The sequence below is a fragment of the Delphinapterus leucas genome, chromosome 5 (genome assembly GCF_059928025.1).
Source record: "Delphinapterus leucas isolate spDelLeu-1000000601 "Yukka" chromosome 5, BTC_Dleu_Yukka2, whole genome shotgun sequence".
NCBI classification, from domain to species: domain Eukaryota; kingdom Metazoa; phylum Chordata; class Mammalia; order Artiodactyla; family Monodontidae; genus Delphinapterus; species Delphinapterus leucas.
Genome location: NC_143133.1, coordinates 74697478 through 74716917, shown reverse-complemented (window position 1 = coordinate 74716917; position 19440 = coordinate 74697478). Strand labels below are relative to the sequence as shown.

General features: G+C 40.5%; 1 protein-coding gene across 4 annotated transcripts in view; it reads right to left on the bottom strand.

The window, feature by feature from the left end:
- The window catches only part of TMEM165 (transmembrane protein 165), a 26067-nt gene extending 6627 nt beyond the window's left edge, over positions 1 to 19440 (bottom strand). The window contains exons 1-4 of one of the 4 annotated variants that reach the window (XM_089911946.1): positions 19121 to 19231; positions 18284 to 18357; positions 17164 to 17283; positions 7946 to 8171 (exon numbers count right to left, since the gene is read on the bottom strand). In XM_089911946.1, coding sequence (XP_089768072.1) covers positions 7946 to 8171; positions 17164 to 17274 — 337 coding nt within the window. In that variant the 5' untranslated portion in view covers positions 17275 to 17283; positions 18284 to 18357; positions 19121 to 19231. Of the gene's footprint in view, positions 1 to 7945; positions 8172 to 17163; positions 18150 to 18283; positions 18358 to 19120 lie in introns of those variants that run through there. The other 3 variants (XM_022563963.3, XM_022563956.3, XM_089911945.1) reach the window with 3 other exon arrangements.

Sequence of the window (19440 nt, the reverse complement as noted above, 5' to 3'; positions counted from 1 at the left end):
GAAGTGCAACAGTGTATTGGTTAATTAGCACATTATACACCAACCAAAGAAACAGTTAACTTCAGAAGTCATCATTTACCACTGTTTTAAAGGGAGAATGGTTCACATTAGAAGCTCAGCTATTACATAATAACCTTAAACTCCACTTCTTTTCCTCCACCAATATCGAACCCTTAGCTCTAGCCAATGACTCATCACAGCTTAGCAAGAAATCAGTGGTGCAGGTTGAGGTGGCAGGGCTTGCACACGTATCTCTCATGAGATGATCATCTCCTCTTCAGACACCCACCAGGGGCGGGCTCGCCACAGGTCGTGCAGGGCACAGAACTTTAGTTAGGAGGTTAACTTTGACGACCTCTACGGATCCCATGATCTAATAACCTGGAAGCTATGCCACTGCCCTATGTGATATTTCTCCATCACAAATCTTTAAATTACAAACTTCTGTAGTGAAGAATCACGACAAGATACTCATGTGGCATTATTCAAACTCTGCAACTATTTAAAAATAAGTATTTAAAAATAACTATATCTTATGAAAGAAAACTAATAATTCCATATCTATACATATACACATACATATATATCCATACAAACTCACATATATGTAACATAACAGACAAACTTATTCAGTACTATGCTTTCCTATCATCAAGTACAGAGGGACAATTAATTGTATAAATTATACAAAAAAACTATACTTGGAACTATCGATATATCAAGAACCTAAATCCTAACTGTGAAACACATTCACGTTGGTAATACGAAGTTAGTAATTAAAAACTATGGAAGGGCCAGAGGGTATTTGCATATATATAACAAATGCAATTACTCTTTACTTCACCAGCTCTTTTTATAAAATGGGCACAACACTTACAAAACTGCCTGAACATCAAAAATACAACTGCATAGATAAAGCATTCCTTGCTTCATTATATTACAAAATGAAAAAGACTTTAAAATCATGTTTAGAAATGTAAACCTATGCTTATGTGCATATCTCTATCCAAGTTACATAGGTACGTGTGTATACGTACCCGCACACACACACATAATACAGACATATATTTTCTAGTTCCGTCCACTGAAAAGGCCAAGAAGCCAAGACATCTCAATGACAATGAGCCATCTTTGCACCCAGATCTTGATTTCTAATACATTCCCCACTAAAAGTCTCCTCAGAGAAATGGCTAATTCCAGGACTGGGCAGAGCAGGTACAAGATAAGCCTGCACTATCCTGTTATACTAGAAAGTAAGGAAGAACAAAAACACATAATAGCATGTCACAAGGACACAGGAGTCAGGCTGGAGGGGCTCCTAGCCGTCACATCTGGGACAATTTAAGGAACAATATAGTTAAGTAATTAATTATAAACCACTGAAAAAAAGGAGTTCATGAATTTATATTGATAATAAACATACAAACCAATGGGAGGTGGGGTGAGCTCTTTATCTTAGAGTAGCACGCCAGGGCCCACTGGTAAACGTGGATGGGGTACTGGAGTTAGCCATCATTTTGCAAGCGTCGAGGTGAAGTTCAGGTCATGTAAGAGTCATCAACTGATGCTAAACTATGGGGAACAGGGTATTTGTATTGTCTTAAAGTGTCTCCCTAAAGATTACATATTAATTGCAAGGGAAGAAGAAACACAGTATACAAAGAGAAATCCTTACAGGGTGATCAAAATTAACATCATCAGTGAGGGACAAATGGACATCATGTGCTACCAGATGTGATACTCTTTTAAGAGGGACATGCATCACCTATACAGTGTTCTAGTCAAGAATGCATAACCTCAACCTAGTCATGAGGAAACATCACACAAACACAAAATGAGGAACAGCCCGTTAAAGGGGAGGGGGATGTATCTTAGAAAAATATTATAGAATACATAAGAAAAAACTACAGAAATATTTCAGATTAAAAGACTGAAAAGAACTTAATGTACCACCTGACCTAGATTAGATTCTCTACAAGAAGGAAAAAAGTGCTAGAGAGAATATTTTAGATCAACTGACAAAATTAAAATATGGATGATAGAGTAATGTATCAATGTCTATAAAGATATGTGTCTATGTACTTTATTTCTCTATAGATATATAAACTGTGTGTATATGTACATATATACCTAGAGATATATAAATTATGTGTGTATACACGTAATTTTATTCAGATATAAAGGGATAGGACACAAATGCTAAAGCAAATGTGGTAAAATGTTAACAACAGGTGAATCTGGATAAAAGGTATATAGGTGTTCTCATGCTATTTTATTTTTGCAACTTTGTAAATTTAAAATATTTTCCATAAAAGGTTTTTAAAATTTCAAAAAGCGACGTAGCAAACCTTTTAAAATCTCCTAAATTTGGCTTTCCTTTTACCTTCAGATAATCTAAAAGAACTATTTACTGACACAATCCCATGTTTTCTGCCTTGACATCTCCATAGAGAGAAAAAAAACGATCTGGCACTATAACCTTGTTCTTCTTCCCCTGGTTGCTGTCCCTCAATTTCCTCATTTTTGGAAGTCTTTCCTCAGACACTCGAGTACTTTGGTTCTGTGAATAAGGAGAGGTTATTTCTCTTTAAGCAAGTGATTTGCATCAAGTCAGAAATCACTGATTTACAAGTAATTAAACTGAAAACACTTGGCGCAAGAACATTAGTGTGAGGGGAAAAAATGGCCCAAGGATAAAACTGTGGGGAATATCAATATTTATGGTACAGTTTGTTTTTTTTTCCTCAGAGGGATATAAGACTATAACTCAAAGCAGGGGGCATCTTAGAAGCCAAGACAATAAAAGGATGAGAATGCCCATGAATGTGGCCTGAGGGGCTCATTAAAATGAAAACTGAACTCTGTAATAACGAAAGCTGATTACTGAAGCCTTTAAAACACAGACTTTCCGGGGGACACGGATGAACAGTTTGTGAAAGAATCAAATTATTTGCAGAAGTTCAACTTCCATGGGTACTTTTCCCTAAAACTCATCTGCCTGAAAACATGCTTGTAGCTGAGGAGTCGTGCGGGTTCTCCTTTCTCACGTCCCTTCTTCACAGCTGCCCTCTGCTCACTCTACAAAGATGCCTTTCACCCAGCACCTATGGTGCGTTTCCCACAGTATGGAAAGATATCCTAGGGCACCAAAGAGAGGGTCTGAAATACTGGTATCCCCAGTCAAGGCATCATAAACCAGAGATGGGGCTTTGGGTCTTCCCTGTCTTATACAAGTTTCCTATAAGGCCACGGCATTACAAATAATGGCATTTTAGGCACCGGAAGTAACGGTCATGGACGAGAAATAGCGTATTTGGACCTCAGTAGGAATACTTTTTACTTAGAAATTGTGCTTCCTTCATCCTCCAACCAGGGGGATGCTTTTCCCTAAGGCAGAGTCTTGATACAGCAAAGAGAGCATCAGAAAAGATACTAAATCCCAGTGGCTTATTTCCCCAGGCAGCTCACACCGAGCTGGGTTCCAGGCCCAATCTGGCCAGCCAACCATTTTAGAATTAGAATTCTAAACAGCTAGTTGCCATGGGGACATATATCATGTTTACTAAATTCAAAAACCAAGTAAATGTCTTCTGACAGAAAATAAGCCTGACTTAGATGGCTCACTATGGAGCAACTGCCATGGCAATTAGGCAATGTGGTAGACATTTTCCATAAATTGAATGAGCTAAATCTGTGGCTCCAAGGCTCCAGAAAAATATATTTTAAACATGTGATCTGATACAATTTTTAAGATGAAATCATTTATTGGTGAAAGTACACTGAAATTAAAAATACTTCAATTTTCTCAACCATTTCTAAATATATCCAATTAAACAGGGAATTGGGTTAGCCAGAAAGTTTGTTTGGGCTTTTCCCCAGGATGTTACAGAAAAATCCGAATGAACTTTTTGGCCAACCCAATACTTCTAAGTAAAAGACTAAACATGTATAAGAACAGTCATTTGATGAATTTCAGAAAAACACTTTTTGGTATACTCGATGGTTTCCAACTCTCTGCTTCTAACAAAATTGACAGAAGACCTTATTAAGTTGTCAGTTGGTAAATCATTTAAAATCTCCTGATGATAGACCAGTATGTGATTTTAAGCATATATATAACCCAGGAGTTCAATGAACTGAGTGACGTGGCTATAACAAAATTCCTTCCTGTCTACTTATGTGAATAAAATTTCTCAGCTCTTATACCTGTTTTTTTTTTTTAGAAAGACCAGAATTGATTCTAAACCTAGCTTCATTCTAGCAATAATTATCATCCATGGACATATAAACTAATTTTAAAAGAACAGTTCTATCATCTCATTAAGAGATGCATTTCCAACTTTTAAAAAATGTTTACTTAAATTTGTGATATATTTTGCTTTGATCAACTGTATGCTAGTAAGTATAACTCAATCGATAAATGTTAACATTTAGAGACTTAACAAAGGAAATTTTCACCATCTTCTAAAGTTCAATTTAAATGCATATTTTTGCTGCAGATAAATGACAGTGTGATCCATAAAAGATTTTCAAGCAAAAAACTTATCATCATTAGAGTAAAATTCTATGAGGAAAGTAAATGAAAGTAAGAATTAACGGAGGAAAAAGAACAATGTAAATTTCCAAATGTTAAAGCAGAGTTTACTCATGTTTTTTTAAAGGAATGATGGTGGCAGTGATGGTAAGTATCAAATTGCTAATGGTATTTAGATTCCATTAGATGTATTTTACAAGAACAGGCCAAGTAGGCCCGAGACCTGGGACAGCTGGTGCAGGCCCACCCTGGCTGAGTCGGGAAGGAAATCAATGTTGACTTACAGCTGCTCCTACCTCCCCGCTGATCGCTCTCCTTCCTCTCAGGCCTTCTTCCAAATCTGCCCTGGGTTTCTCTATAGTCACTCCTCCGAAGGAACAAACTCACAAAAACTGAGAAGTTGCCTCTCTTGACGGCTTTGAATTTTAGTGAGAAATTCTGAAAACAGCCAAAGACAAGAATGCCTGATGGAGGCTGTTCAAACATCGAGCTCTCTTCAGGGTGGGACGGGGCAGGGGGAGACGCCTCTCACAGCCTCCGCACTACTGGCTGCCCATGCCTCTTCCACCACGCATGCCTGGCCACAGACCCAACACTTTTCTAGGCACACAGGTGGTTCTAAACAAGTACTTGTTGAATTAATTGGCCATTTTTGTAAATAATGTGAAAATATCCAAATAAATGGTTCAGTTGTGCCCTGGGCACAGGTGAACCATACCTAGATGCAAAGCCTCTTTATGATAAGGGGGAAGAGAACTAACTGTTACAGAACTAACCATCCTATACAACATGGTTTGCTTGTTTTACTTCATTTAATCTTTCTTACAATTCTGTAAGGATTGTTACTATCAGTATCCTGAGTTTACAGCAGACAAAGATTCTCCAGGAGCTTAAATAACTTAGAAAGTCATAATGGAGTAAAAATATAGTTATTTCCCAATGACTTTTAAGCTTCAAACCTTTTCCCAATAAAATTTTAATTAGCAAACAGATGACAGTAAATTGTTCTCAGAGGAAGGACTGGGGGCCCATAGCCACCCTGACTGTGCAGCCTCCAGCCCTCATCCACCTCCCCCTGCAGAACCTCTTACCCTGAAGAAAACCATCAGAAACCCCTGGATTCAGAGACAGACACAGCCTTTGAATCCCAGCTCCACTGCCTGTGAGCCATGAGTGCATAATATGTCTCTGCTTTCTGTTTGTCCATCTGTAGCAGGACAAAGGGTTGTCCTGAAGCGGGCCTGAAGCATCATGCACACAGACGGTACTCAGCAAATGGCAGCCGTGTGACCTGCTCCTGTCTGCATGATGAGCAAGCAGTAGAGGCTAGATTCAGCCCCAGGCTCAAGACGTCAGGTCTCGTGCCTTTCCTGCCCCCCACCCCCCCAGCAGCTCCACGCTCCTAAACAGAACATAGAAAAAGGGCTCAGGACCCAAAGGCAAGCCAGTTTAGGAGCGAATCTGGAATGCTAACAAGAAAGAAATAACACTGGCAATCGGAAATTTTGCAAAGGAAAGCACTGGCTCCACACTTACAGACTGCTGAAATTCCCCCGGAACTGAACTCAACCATCTAGGGGGAATGGGTACAGTGTGACCAGGCTGATGGGAAAAAAAATGGGGTCAACAGATTTGACGGGGGAAGCAGTGTTTAACCTATCTCGAAAGACTGTGTTTAAAATGTATAATGTCTGAAATTTCTTTTTTAATCAGTTTGCAAATGCAATATAAATTTAAATATTGTGTAACAAATGTTAAAACACTTATAAGACAAACATAAAAAAAAAAAGAATACCAACTATAACAATTCTACACAATATACCAAAAATTAGATCTTTGAAACTCCTTGAACTTACGATGAAAAGTGAGAGGGGGTATAGTTTTTCAAAATTATTTTAGAGATATACAAGGAAGAGGTTTGAAGACCACTGATACAGCCCATTCCTTCAAATAGTCCAGGTGAGAGGAGCTGTCAGTACCAGCAGCCAGAGGGAGGTGGGCCAAGGGTCAGGACGAAAGAGACCAGCCCCACTCACCGCTGAGGGAAGGGAGCTAAACCCATAGAAGAGGGGGGGGGAAACGCATGGAGCCAGGTTCTGAGGAGGGAATGCGTGGAGAGAGGACAGCCTTCTACTTTATCCTCAAAGCTGGAAGTTTCAAAACTAAAATTCTCTGATATTATTCAAACTCATTCCAAACAAGTGACTTCACCATTTACAACCTGCTCCACTATTTCCTAGAATCAAAATTTGCTTTTGAAGAGAAAATTTCTGTGTGTGAAATATGAATAATGCTAATATCCAAATGTGAAAAGTAGTCAATTTTTTTATTCAATAAAATACTCATTATAGTAGGTTTAAGAAGACAAACTTTAACAAGCATCCAAGCATCCAGAAATAGAACCTGTCCTGTACTTTAAGAACTGTGTTTCAGGAGAAATCTAAGGCATGCTGAAAGAGAGGCGTGAATGACTGAGCACCTGAAATATAAGATCTCATTTTAATACAAACCGCAACCCTGTGAGGCAGCTAGATACTATCTCCGGTTTACAGATGGGGAACTGAAACTCAAAGAGGTTAAGTAACTTACCATTAAGTCAATACACAGCAAAATGAGACTCCAATCCAAGTCTGGCTCTAAGGGGAAAACTCGCTGTTTTCCATCCAACTACATGGCTCAAGGTAGCTTTTGAATCGGAGACTAAACTATGTTTAATTATGTAGTGTTAAGTTTACTTTCTCCTGGTCTTAACTCTTTGAAAAATTGAAGCCTATATAATAGTAACTCAAATAGGAATACAAACCGGGAATCTAAGCATGCTTCATGCCCTGCTGTTGGGGTAAGAGGTTAAGAATAGCTTAACAAAACACAATACTCTGAACATCACCCCTCACTACTGATTACCAAATGCCCTTCAACAGAAAATACACAATTCTCTGTGGTTGCTTGCGTCCTGTTTCTAAGATATCAGATATAAATTTCTCTGGACTTAAAAAGGAAAAAGAAAAAAAAGCAAGGATAGCCATAGCAAAAGCAAGGCTCAAAAAACTAGTGAATAAATGAGGAGCATGTATCTTGACTGTGAATAGCTAAAAATTTAATTTCAGGGCTTCCCTGGTGGCGCAGTGGTTGAGAGTCCGCCTGCTGATGCAGGGGACACGGGTTCACGCCCCGGTCCGGGAGGATCCCACATGCCGCGGAGCGGCTAGGCCCGTGAGCCATGGCCGCTGAGCCTGCATTCAAATAGTGCAATATCGTTTTTAGGAATTTATGTACTGTAAACATTTTCTGCTTACTAAGTTCTGAAACATGAACCAAATTCCAATATAACTAGTTGAATGATTCAGTGACTTAATACCACCATGCTTTCTCTTTAATTCAATAAACTCATTAGGAGGAAAAAGCACTCACCTGATAAGCACGTCATTAGGCCCAAGGCAAGCATAGCACCAGCCAACACTGTCAAACGATTATAGCGCATTGCCATGATGGCTGCTATAAAAAATGTCTTATCACCCAGTTCAGATACAATGATAACTGATATGGCAGCCACAAATGCATGGATAAATCCCAAATTAGTTTGGGTAGCTGGATCTTCTTTATTGGTATGAACTGGAGCAGCTGGTGTAAATCCTTTCTGAAATTAAAAAAAAATACATATTTATCAGCTACTTTTTTGAAAAAAGTCATTATTTTAAACTATTTTATTTTGAATGTGAATTAAGATTGTTTTTCTGTCATGGTCATTAGACTTATTTACTGTCTAATCACTTTGAAAGCCATTAGCAATGACAGAAACCTCTGATTGATGCCTGCTACAATGGAAATCCAACTACAGGTCTACAAAACAATTTAAAAAAATAAAGAGTAGAGACCAGCTATATCCACACATCAAAATTACCTTGTTTTCTAAGTGTGAGTTGAGATTTAGTTCTTAGCTATGTCTCATTCAAATTTTTATTCATAACTTGTGTGTAAGACCCAAGGTATGCTTATCAAACATTTAACAGGAAGCTGAGAGAAATTCCATGAACACTTACGAGAACAAAGTAGGATCCGGAAAGCTCTCAACAGGCTAGAAGAAGAGTTGGCTCTAGCTAAGATGAGATCTAATATAGCTGGATATATGGTTGGTCCTACACTAAAAATATCCTAGGCTGAAATGCGGCCTAATAAAAAAGATAAGCCAGAGTCTCAGCTGGTGTTAAGGTCATTCTGAGTTGAAAATGTGACAAAGCTCCAAAAAGGCAGCAGGCACTTTAAGCACTTTAAAGAGTTAGTGACAAGCCCATCTTCTGTGCTGCAGAGCCCTCACCCAAAGTTCTGTACTGGCTCTGAGGCAGCACATTTTAAGAAGGCACTGCCCTCTGAAGATTACTGCAGACAAAAGAGACTCTAAAGCCAGGGACTGGCAAGCAACAGCTAAGAGTAAATCCAGCTGAGAATGACGTTTACGTTTTTTAAGGGTTTGCAAAAAAAAGAAAAAGGGAAAGAGGGAGGGAGGGAGGGAAAGGGATGGAGGGAAGTAGGAAAAGAAAATTATGCAACAGAGACCTTAAGTAGCCCGCAAACACGTGGCCCAAACCTAAAATATTTATAATCTGGCCCATGACAAAAGGAAGTTTGCCAACTCAGTCTCTAAAACAATCACATAAGGGACCAGGAAGGACTGGGTGCCTATGTTCCAATAATTGAGAAAGTCTAATGAAAGTCTATATGGTCCCAAGAGATAGAACTAAAAAGTTATAGGTGGCATGGCAGGTTGTAGCTTAACACACACAAAAGATTTCTACTCCACAGGAGCCCCCAGAGGCTGAAATGGACTTCTAGAGAGCGTAGCAAATTCCCCCCTCAACGTGAGAGTTCCAGAGAAGAGAACCACCACCTACAGAAAGTGTGCTGATCAGAGGTTCTCAACCAGGGCGATTTTGTCTCCCAGGGGACTTTGGGCAAAGTCCGGAGACATTTTTTTGTCACAGCTGAAAGGGAAACTAATGGCATCTAGTGGGTGGAGGCAAGAACTGCTGCTACGGACAGGACATAATGCGTAGGACACCTCCTCACAACAAAACATTATCTAATCCAAAATCTCAATAGTTCCTAGGGGGAAAGACCCTGGACTAAAGGAATCACTTCTAAAGGTCTCTTCCAATCTTAATTGCCTATCTTTAATTAATTTTTAAAGCCTGTGAGTCTCTAGAAACCTGAGGGATAAAAAAGAAAAAGAAACCCAAGAATGTATGTGATTTTGGACAGAGTATAAAAAGAAGTACTTTTATTCACAAAGGCTCCAGTCAGAGATAAGAATAAAATCCTAAATTTTTAAGTGTGCATGTCATTCCTTAACACATGACATAAACTTGACTCCCAAATTCCACGGTAAAGATCAGAAAACTTTAAGCATTACTCAGACTAGACCTCTGAGCTAAAAATTGGGGAAATTTAACAATTTAGAAAATACTTGGTGTGAGGGCTAAATCAAAAGGGCAGCCTCAGAAGCTAGCTCTTGATTAAGCAAGTACCATTTTGAGGGATTTTAGCTTTCTCTCCATTATCATTTTAATTCCAACTATGCTGATCTTCTTGTCTCTTCCAATACCCTATGAGCATTAAGCATCATAAAAAATATAAGCATTTTCATTCAGCTTTCACTAATGCAACATTTTCCTCTTGGAAATACCTTTTGAATGAAAAAGTTTCATTGCAAAATATTTAGGACCTGAAATCCAAGAAAATTTTTTAGGAATAAATATTCCTAAAACATTTATTTACAACCAATTAGCTGCAAGCTCAAACAGAAAATGTTTACTTTTAAAAACAAACAATAATGATCAAAACCACAAATTCTCATCGTTTTATAATTCGCAGCCATAAAACCGTGGCCACATTACTTAGCCTCTCTGTTCCTCTGTGAAATGATGAGAATAAAACTTGCCTTGCAAGCACAAAGCAAAACAAAACTACATATTCTTAAAACCTTTCTATATACAAAGCACAAGAAAAATTAACTTACAGTTTTTGTTATATATTGAGCTCATCCTGGATAGCCAAAATCAGTGTTAAACAGCCACCAACCACGGTGTGATAAGAATTTAAAACAAAAGTACCAGGGTATTATGAAGATAGAAGATTTAAAAAACTTGAAGTGTTAATAAATAGGGGCAGAAAATGATCAATTACCATTCATTCATTTGTTGTCGATCAATTGCCCAAGTGATTACTGTGTACAAGGATCATCTCCTTTTTCTAATTCACCTTCAGAGTGACAGAATGTACTGGTTTAATAGGTGGGCTCTGGAATCAGACTTCCAGGGTTCATAGCCAAGGTATTACTGGTTACTGTATGACCCTGCGCCAGTAAGTTTACCTCCCTGTGACTCAAGTTACATCTCTAAGATGAGGGGTACCTATACCTTACAAGGTTGTTGTGAGGATTAAATGAATTACTACACATAAAGCCCCTAGGATGGTGCCTAATATACAGTAAGCACTCAGTTACAGTCAGTTATTATAGCACACCACAACGTGGCCAGTTGAATCTTCCTAAAACTAATTTCATCATGACCTTCTTATGCCTAGAACATAAAATGCAAATACTTAATTCTGGTAACTATCCAACATGTCCCATCTAATCACATACCAATTCCCAAAGTGAACCTTGGTGAACCTCCCTAATGAAGGATGAGCCAGAGCAGCACTGTCCAACAGAAAATAATGCAAGCCACATAATGAATTTTTAAAATTTCTAAGGGGGGCTTCCCTGGTGGCACAGTGGTTAAGAATCCGCCTGCCAATGCAGGGGACATGGCTTTGATCCCTGGTCCGGGAAGATCCCACATGCCGCAGAACAGCTAAGCCCTGGCACCACAACTACTGAGCCTGTGCTCTAGAGCCCGCGAGCCACAACTACTGAGCCCGCGAGCCACACCTATTGAAGCCCACGTGCCTAGAGCCCGTGCTCTGGAACAAGAGAAGCCACCACAATGAGAAGCCCTCACAACGAAGAGTAGCCCCCGCTCACCGCAACTAGAGAAAGCCCGCGCGCAGCAACGAAGACCCAACACAGCCCAAAATAAATTAATTTAAAAAAAAGTTAAAAATAAAATAAAATTTCTAGGGAATTCCCTAGCCGTCCAGTGGAGTTAGGACTCCATGCTTCCACTCCAAGGGGCACGGGTTCGATCCCGGTTGGGGAACTGGGAGCCTGCAAGCTGCGCAGTGGAGCCCGGAACAGTAAAATAAAATAAAATTTCTAGTAGCCAGATATTAAAAAGTAAAAACAGATAAAATTACTTTTAATATTATTTAATTTAACCCAATATATCCAAAATACTACTCTAGGAATATTTTTCAAATGACTAATGAGATATCAGTATTTAACCCTCTTTTTTTGTTCTTACCAAATCTTCAAACACCGGTGTGTATCTACTCACTGCACACATCTCTTGCACATCTCAGTTTGGACCTGCCACATCTTTTCAAGTGCTTAAAAACTGCCACATGGCTCATGGCTGTAGTGCTGGGCAGTGTGGCTCAAGAACACTTCAAGTTTTGGGGTAACACAAGCCTTCAGTCACGCAGTCCTGCTTCCCTTCCTACCTTCCTATCATTATGCCCCTATTCATCCACATTCCTCAAGCCCCAACTTATGTAGAGCCTCTTGAGCAAGCCGTACCTCAACAACTCCAGCCCCTTAAGGATCCCACTTCCCTCAAACTGCAGGCATACTGTGGGCAATGAGTCATACCAAGTACATGACTGGAACAAAGTTTGAGGTAGGAACACTCAGGGAGTTAATCGTTTTGTCCTAGAAACGCGTATAAATGTAACGTTATCATTTGTAATAGTTAAGAGACATAAATAACTAAATGTCCATCCATAAGGAACTGGTTAAATAAATGGTAGCTCCATATACTGGAATATTATGGGGCTAAAAATAAGAACGTTTTATATACACTAATAAAAAAAATCACTAAGACGCTTTTAAGTTGAAAAAAGTACATCTTATGTACATAGTTACTGTATGTATGTTATGGGGCGGTGAGTTAGGGAGGTATATAAAGTATATACACAGTTGCTAATGAACCGGAAATCTCAGGACACAGTAACAGTGGCCAGGGAAGGAACCAGGATGACTCGAACAGGTGTTGGCAAACTTTTACTTAAAGGGCCAAATATTTAACCTCATGGACCGTAAAGTTTCTTTGGTAATTACCCAACTCTGAGGCTACACCCTGAGATCAGCCGTAGGTAACACTTAAACGAATGGCCTGGCTCTATTCCAACAAAACTTTATTTACAAAAACAGGCAGTCAGTGGTAAACTACAGTTTGCTGACCCCAGTCAGTGGTAAACTACAGTTTGCTGACCCCTGAGCTAGAATACAAGAGGAGGTGACACACTTCTCATTCTACATTTTTCTGTACCTTTTGGATTTTTCACCATGCACATGATTAAAGACACCTATTGTGCACCACTTCAAAAATCTCTTGACCCAATCTCTTACTCCAGCTAGGGAGGACCAATTCCTTGCAGGCTGTAACTAGCTTTAGGCAGATCCAACCAGAAAGTAAGCGCGGTACACATACTTACTCCCTACACTACCCAGATGTATACAGGAGTTAACCCCTGTGGGGCAACCTTTGACCAATGCGGAGGAATCGATTCTGAGGTTCATTACATTAGGCTCCCAGAAAGTCGCAGCAGGATTCATACTAGTCACTCGTGGAGTGGCTAACTTCAAAATGCATCAGGTACATGCATTCTCCTTCTGCCCTGGACTGACAATTTGAGAAAATACAGGCTTTATTCTGATAACAGGGAGTAAACCACCAGATGAATGGTTGGGGTAAGATAAGAAAGATAAACTGGGCTGGGACCGAAAAGCCTGTATGTTTATGGACCAGCTTAGAGGCAAGCGAGAAGCCCTTTCAAGTTTCTGAGTAGAAGACACAAACGTAATTAAGGCACTGTGACTAACAGATCGGTACAGAAAGTAGAGAATATAGAGAATACAGGCCACTGGACCAATTAATTAGAAGTAGGAGGTCTGCTGCACAAGACCAATGTTGAAGACAAAATAAAGGAAAACATTCTGCACATGATGAAAAAGAAAAATTAACAGAATTTTTTAAAGGCAAAGAATCAAAGATGCTATTCATATTCTCATAAGGTATACGGGAAAGAGGAATAAAAATAAGGGGTTTGGTTTCACACATGTTCAGTTTGAGGATAAAAAGCATTTCAAATAAAGCTTTCCAAGAAGTCACCAGAAATGAAAACCTGGGTTTAGGCCAGCACAGCCTCAAGGTATGTATTTGGTTGCTGGCAACCTGAATTTATCAGCTAGTCTTGCAAAGGCAGAGATTACATTGAAAAAATGAACCTTAGACAATGTCTATATTTAAGGAAGGTGTGGAGGGGGGAGAAAAAGAGAAAACAAAATTGTCTTAGGTATTTAGAGGCGCAGGCAGGAGAACACCACAGATGGTTCAAGTTCGGGGCAATCACCATTTCACTGAGCTGCTAACTAAAGGCCAGGGATTTCCATATACATTGTTTTGATACTCAAAACCTTAAAGCTGTTATCCCAACTTAACACAAAAGGAGAAGCTGAGAACCAGCAGAGTTAAACCATTTCCTCAAGTTCATGCAAACCAAGATACATCAGGAGTCTTAAAAAAGTGGATAGATAATAGCCTCAAACGGGAACTGAAAAAGAGCCCTGGATTTAGCAATTAAGTAGGTTACAGGTATCCTTCAAAAATTAAATTTCAATGTAAAGACATGGGCTGATGCCAGATAACAGAAGACTAAAGCAATGTGGAAAAGCAGCTAATTCCCTAGTTAAAAATTTCATTTACAAAACTGAAGAACAGAAACTAATGCAGCCAAGTAGAGTTAAGTCATTGGCCTTTTTTTTCTCCCTCCAAACAGGAGAAACCTGTGGGCATGTGTAAGCAGATAGAAAGGAACCAAAGAAAAGGAGAGAATAAAGATACTGAAGGGAAAGTACTGGAGGTCAGAGGAGAATGGGCACACGGACAGAAAGAAATATGGAAAGGTTGATCGTTTTGTCCAATTCAGAAGAAAGGCAGAAAGTACTGGCATAGAAGCAAATATTTAGATTAGTAAAGGACAGTCACATGCAGCAGTGACTATATTTCCAATTTTGGCATTCCACTAGTCAGTTACACAGTGTTAAAGTAATGAAACACAGTGTTTTCCTTAGTACAGATACCACCCTTTCAGTATTTTAATTTGGGTCTGAAACTCAGATCATTTAATTTGATCTGAAACCCAAATTATTTACATCCTGATAGCAGAGTCAACAACTTATAATTAGAAAACAAAACCAAAAAACTTACTGAATAAAACTCTTTAAGTTAAAATTAGTTCGAAATTGAAAAACTGTTAAAAATCTCCCTCATTTAGAGAGTATCCTTTTATTCCTTCATTTTCTTCAGGAGATGAAAATAACAATTAACAATGAAAAAATAATTCCTATTCTAGTTCCAGGGCTCAAATGAACACATACGTGACTGTAATGAAATTGATACAGATACCTGCATCAGAATCATCTACACGTGATGAACTAGAGAAGATGAAGATGCTTTCTTTGGAACAAAAGCTAGAGCCTGCTACCAAGAAAAAGACTGATGTCCCTGCAAAAACAAAGTCCCTCAACAAAAGTTACCACCCAAGAGGTAAGATTATTTGAAGATAAAGAAGTCACAGGAAAACGCTTAGAACTGTCTCAGAACTGTCTCCTTGCCATTACTTTATTATATGAAGTCAGAAAAACCTTTCAGAAATTGGAAAAATGTGCACAAAAATACACGTGTAACTTAAACAATGACACCATGGATAATCTTGGTTTTAAAAGACTGCATTAATATAAAGAAATAGGGCTTCCCTGGTGGTGCAGTGGTTGAGAGTCCACCTGCCGATGCAGGGAACACGGGTTCGTGCCCCGGTCCGGGAAGATCCCATATGCCGCTGAGTGGCTGGGCCCGTGCGCCATGGCCGCTGAGCCTGCGCGTCTGGAGCCTGTGCTCCGCAACGGGAGAGGCCACAACAGTGAGAGGCCCGCGTACACACACACACACACACAAAAAAGGAAATAAAATTATATTTTATTATAAATTTTCATTATCACCTTTTATTTGTGGATGTTTGACTTTTTTTCCATAAATTTATTTTATTTATTTATTTTTGGCTGGGTTGGATCTTCATTGCTGTGCGCCGGCTTCCTCTAGTTGCGGTGAGCAGGGGCTACCCTTCCTTGCAGTGTGCGGGCTTCTCATTGTGGAGCACGGGCTCTAGGCACAAAGGCTTCAGTAGTTGTGGCACACCGGCTCAATAGATGTGGCTCACGGGCTCTAGGCGCGTGGCTTCAGCAGTTGTGGCACACGGGCTTAGCTGCTCCGCGGCATGTGGGATCTTCCCAGACCAGGGCTCGAACCCGTGTTCCCTGCATTGACAGGTGGATTCTTAACCACTGAGCCACCAGGGAAGCCCTCGCTTGTTGTTTTTTAAATAATATTTTTATGAATGTTACTGTTAATTCATATTAGAATAATATATTTAACAATTACATTTTTCTAAATACATTTTTATTTTAATGAATCTTTAAACAGCTGTTTTTATGAATGTTACTGCTTCATAATGTATTTATAAATTTTGACATTTGAAATGTATTAAGTGTATTTAATTTCACTGATTTTTTTTTTAATGAATTGCTTTGACAGCAGAACACCAACAAATAAATGCAGTAACATCATGATCGTTTCATTCTGACACAGCAATCATGAGTAAGACAAGGGTCTTCATACCCTTGGCATCAGTCTTAGCTGTAAGGAGGCTAGAATTGGGAGTTTGGACTGGATGGAGCAGGACTGCAACTTAATGAAAATGGAAGAAAGTTTAAAATATTGTGTGGAAGGCCTTGGTGTTAGAAGATTATAGACAAAAGAAATGCCAAGAAACAGTAAAGCAGAAATACAGTAAGGAGAATGTGTACGGGGTTGAGTGACAGGCTTCTGTGGCTTTATCAACAGTGCTTCACAACCAGAGCAGTCCTTCACTGGCCCTTCCAGAATACGCAGCAAATTATAAATTACCTCTGTTAAATCTAGCTGATTTCCCCCAACTAAAGGGACTTAATGCTTCTTGTACTACATACTCTGCCCAAGGAAGGATAAGAAAAAAAACTGAGTATGTCACTAGAAGTAAACTGCATAAACGAAAGAATCTCAGTAATCTTGCTTTAAAGCACCCTATAAGATACAACTACAGGGCTTCCCTGGTGGCGCAGTGGTTGAAAGTCCGCCTGCCGATGCAGGGGACGCGGGTTCGTGCCCCGGTCCGGGAAGATCCCACATGACGCGGGGCGGCTGGGCCCGTGAGCCATGGCCACTGAGCCTGTGCGTCCGGAGCCTGTGCTCCGCAACGGGAGAGGCCACAACAGTGAGAGGCCCACGTACCGCAAAAAAAAAAAAAAAAAAAGATACAACTACATTTTTATAATACATCTTATATTTGAAAGCTTACCAATACATTTTTTGCTCTCCATTTTCATAAGTCCACACTCACACAGTGGCATGAAAGCATATATTTAAACATCCTACCCTTTTAAAAGATCTGCTCCATGCAGTTGCAAAGCAAAACAGTTGAAACTTTCGGATATGCAGTGATGCTGAATCCTTGCTTACGTGGCTATTAAACTGAACTCTGGCCATATTTTACTTCTGCCAAGTGGACAAAAGAAAAAAGCAAATGATACTTACAATTACATAGCTTAGAAAATATGTGAAAGAAAAATCTCTTCCGATATACTATAATACCATAGAGGGAAAAAGACACTTGAGCCATAACAAAAAGTTACGTGAAAATATAATTAAAACAAAATAATTAGATTCTACTACAATACAGAAGAGAGTAAATTCCTATCTAAGAAGAACCACAGAGAATATATCAAAATAGTAAAGACAAAAATCATACTATCTTGTGCCTGTCCCTTCCCTTCACATCCCCAGTTTTAAAGACAAGCATCCTTAAGACACTTAAATATGGTCACTGGATACTGCTGCCTTTTTTTTTTTACACGGCTATACTTCTAGCTGTCTAAAAAGGTATCAATAAGCATACCTACCATTATTTGTATCTCAAAAACTACTATACGACTAAAACTTTAATGCAAGGCCTGGAAAGTTGCACAACCCAAAATATTTACCACTTTAAAATAAACTTCTGATAGTGAGTTAAGTGACAGAAAGCTAAATGATGAACACTAAGAATGAATTTCATGAATCACCATTTCGGTTCAATTTCAGAAGTGGAAATGGTGAGCGGGGTCAGCTGAGCCCACGAGTGACAGGCAGGAGAGAGAAATAACTTTTTGCCCGGAAATTTTAGGGAAGTCTTCACGGAGAGGAGATATCTGCTGGTTCTTGAAGGGTGGGCAAGGTTCTGATCAGTAGGCTTCAAGCTCACTAAAGCCCTTTTATTTAGAGGCCTTTTGTTGGAGAGACTAGCAACAAGAGCACATGGCCTGTCTTGGATTTGAGTACAGCATATGATTGCGCAAGGGAGTGAGGACTAAAAAGTCTAGAGAGGTTGACTGGAGCCGGATCACCAAAAAACCTGAACATCTTGCTGAAGAGGCTGGTCTAAAATCATTATGCCGGGAAACTCACTGAAGATTTCTGAGAAAGAAAATGGAATTCAATGTTTAGGAAGATTAGTTACCTGGGAACATGCTGAAGGTAGCCTGGGGTGGAAACGGGAGGGTTGAGTGCCAAATGGTCCCCTGCTTGAAGACACTACAGAGGGCCTGGATTCAGGAATTCAAATTGGAAACGAGGAGAAAGCCCGGGACCCACACTGGGACTAAATTTAAAAACGCTGCTGAGATTTTGAACACTAGTGACTGATTCTATTAACATAAATTAAGATGTTAATTAATATCTACTTAGTGAAGGCCAAAATGCAGGATCCTGGTACACTTATAAATTTAGTCTTGGCATCCCACACCGCTGCAGCACTCCTTACTGTCAAAGACTGACTGTTCCTCTGCATTCCTAAGGCTACTTCCTGCAAGCCAGAGCACGTTTTTAAAAAAGTGAGAGTCACGCTTCGTTATCCATATACATTTGGCAAAAATCGCAAGTCGTGCAAAGCTGAATTTGGTAAACAATTTGGGATAGTCTGTTTCAACAATGAAATGGCCCATGTTATTATTCTCAGAGAATACGAAAAGCCTCCCAGCTGCCCTCCGTTAAAAACTTTCTACTTGGGATGAGTATTTCCATCTCTCTAGAACACATCTGATCAACAAGACGCCCATTCCTCAGCAGCATCTTTATCCTCCCGAGCTAAAGGTTTACAGTTGGACTCCCAGCTCTGCTCTCCCCTCCCCTCCCCCCATAAGGAGCCGGGCGAGGCCAGGCCCGACCCGGGAAAAGCGCACTCCTCGGTCTTCCACCCCAGGGAGCCGGGGCCGGGCTCCCCTCCCCCCGCTGGCAGCCTGCGTCAAGGGCGGCGCTCCGGCGGCGGCGAGCCTGGTACCCGGCCCGTCCTGCTCACCTCGGCCCGGGCCGGCTCAGGGCCCTGCACGGCCGCGGGCTGCTGCTGCAGCTGCTGGGCAGGCGCCGGAGGTTCCTTGTTCCGGTGGCTGAGGTCTTCGTCGGGTACGGCCCGGACCCCGGCCGGGGCCCACAGCAGCGGAAACAGCAGGAGCAGAAGCAGCCGGGGCGCAGATGCGCGGCCGCTACCCCGGGCCGCCGCCGCCGCCATCCCGCCCTCCGAGACAGCCGCGCACGGGCGCCTCAAGAGGAAGTGCGGGCGACTGGAAGCCTCGACCCCGAGCCGTCCCCGGGCGCGTCCCCCACGCCTAGCCGCCACCT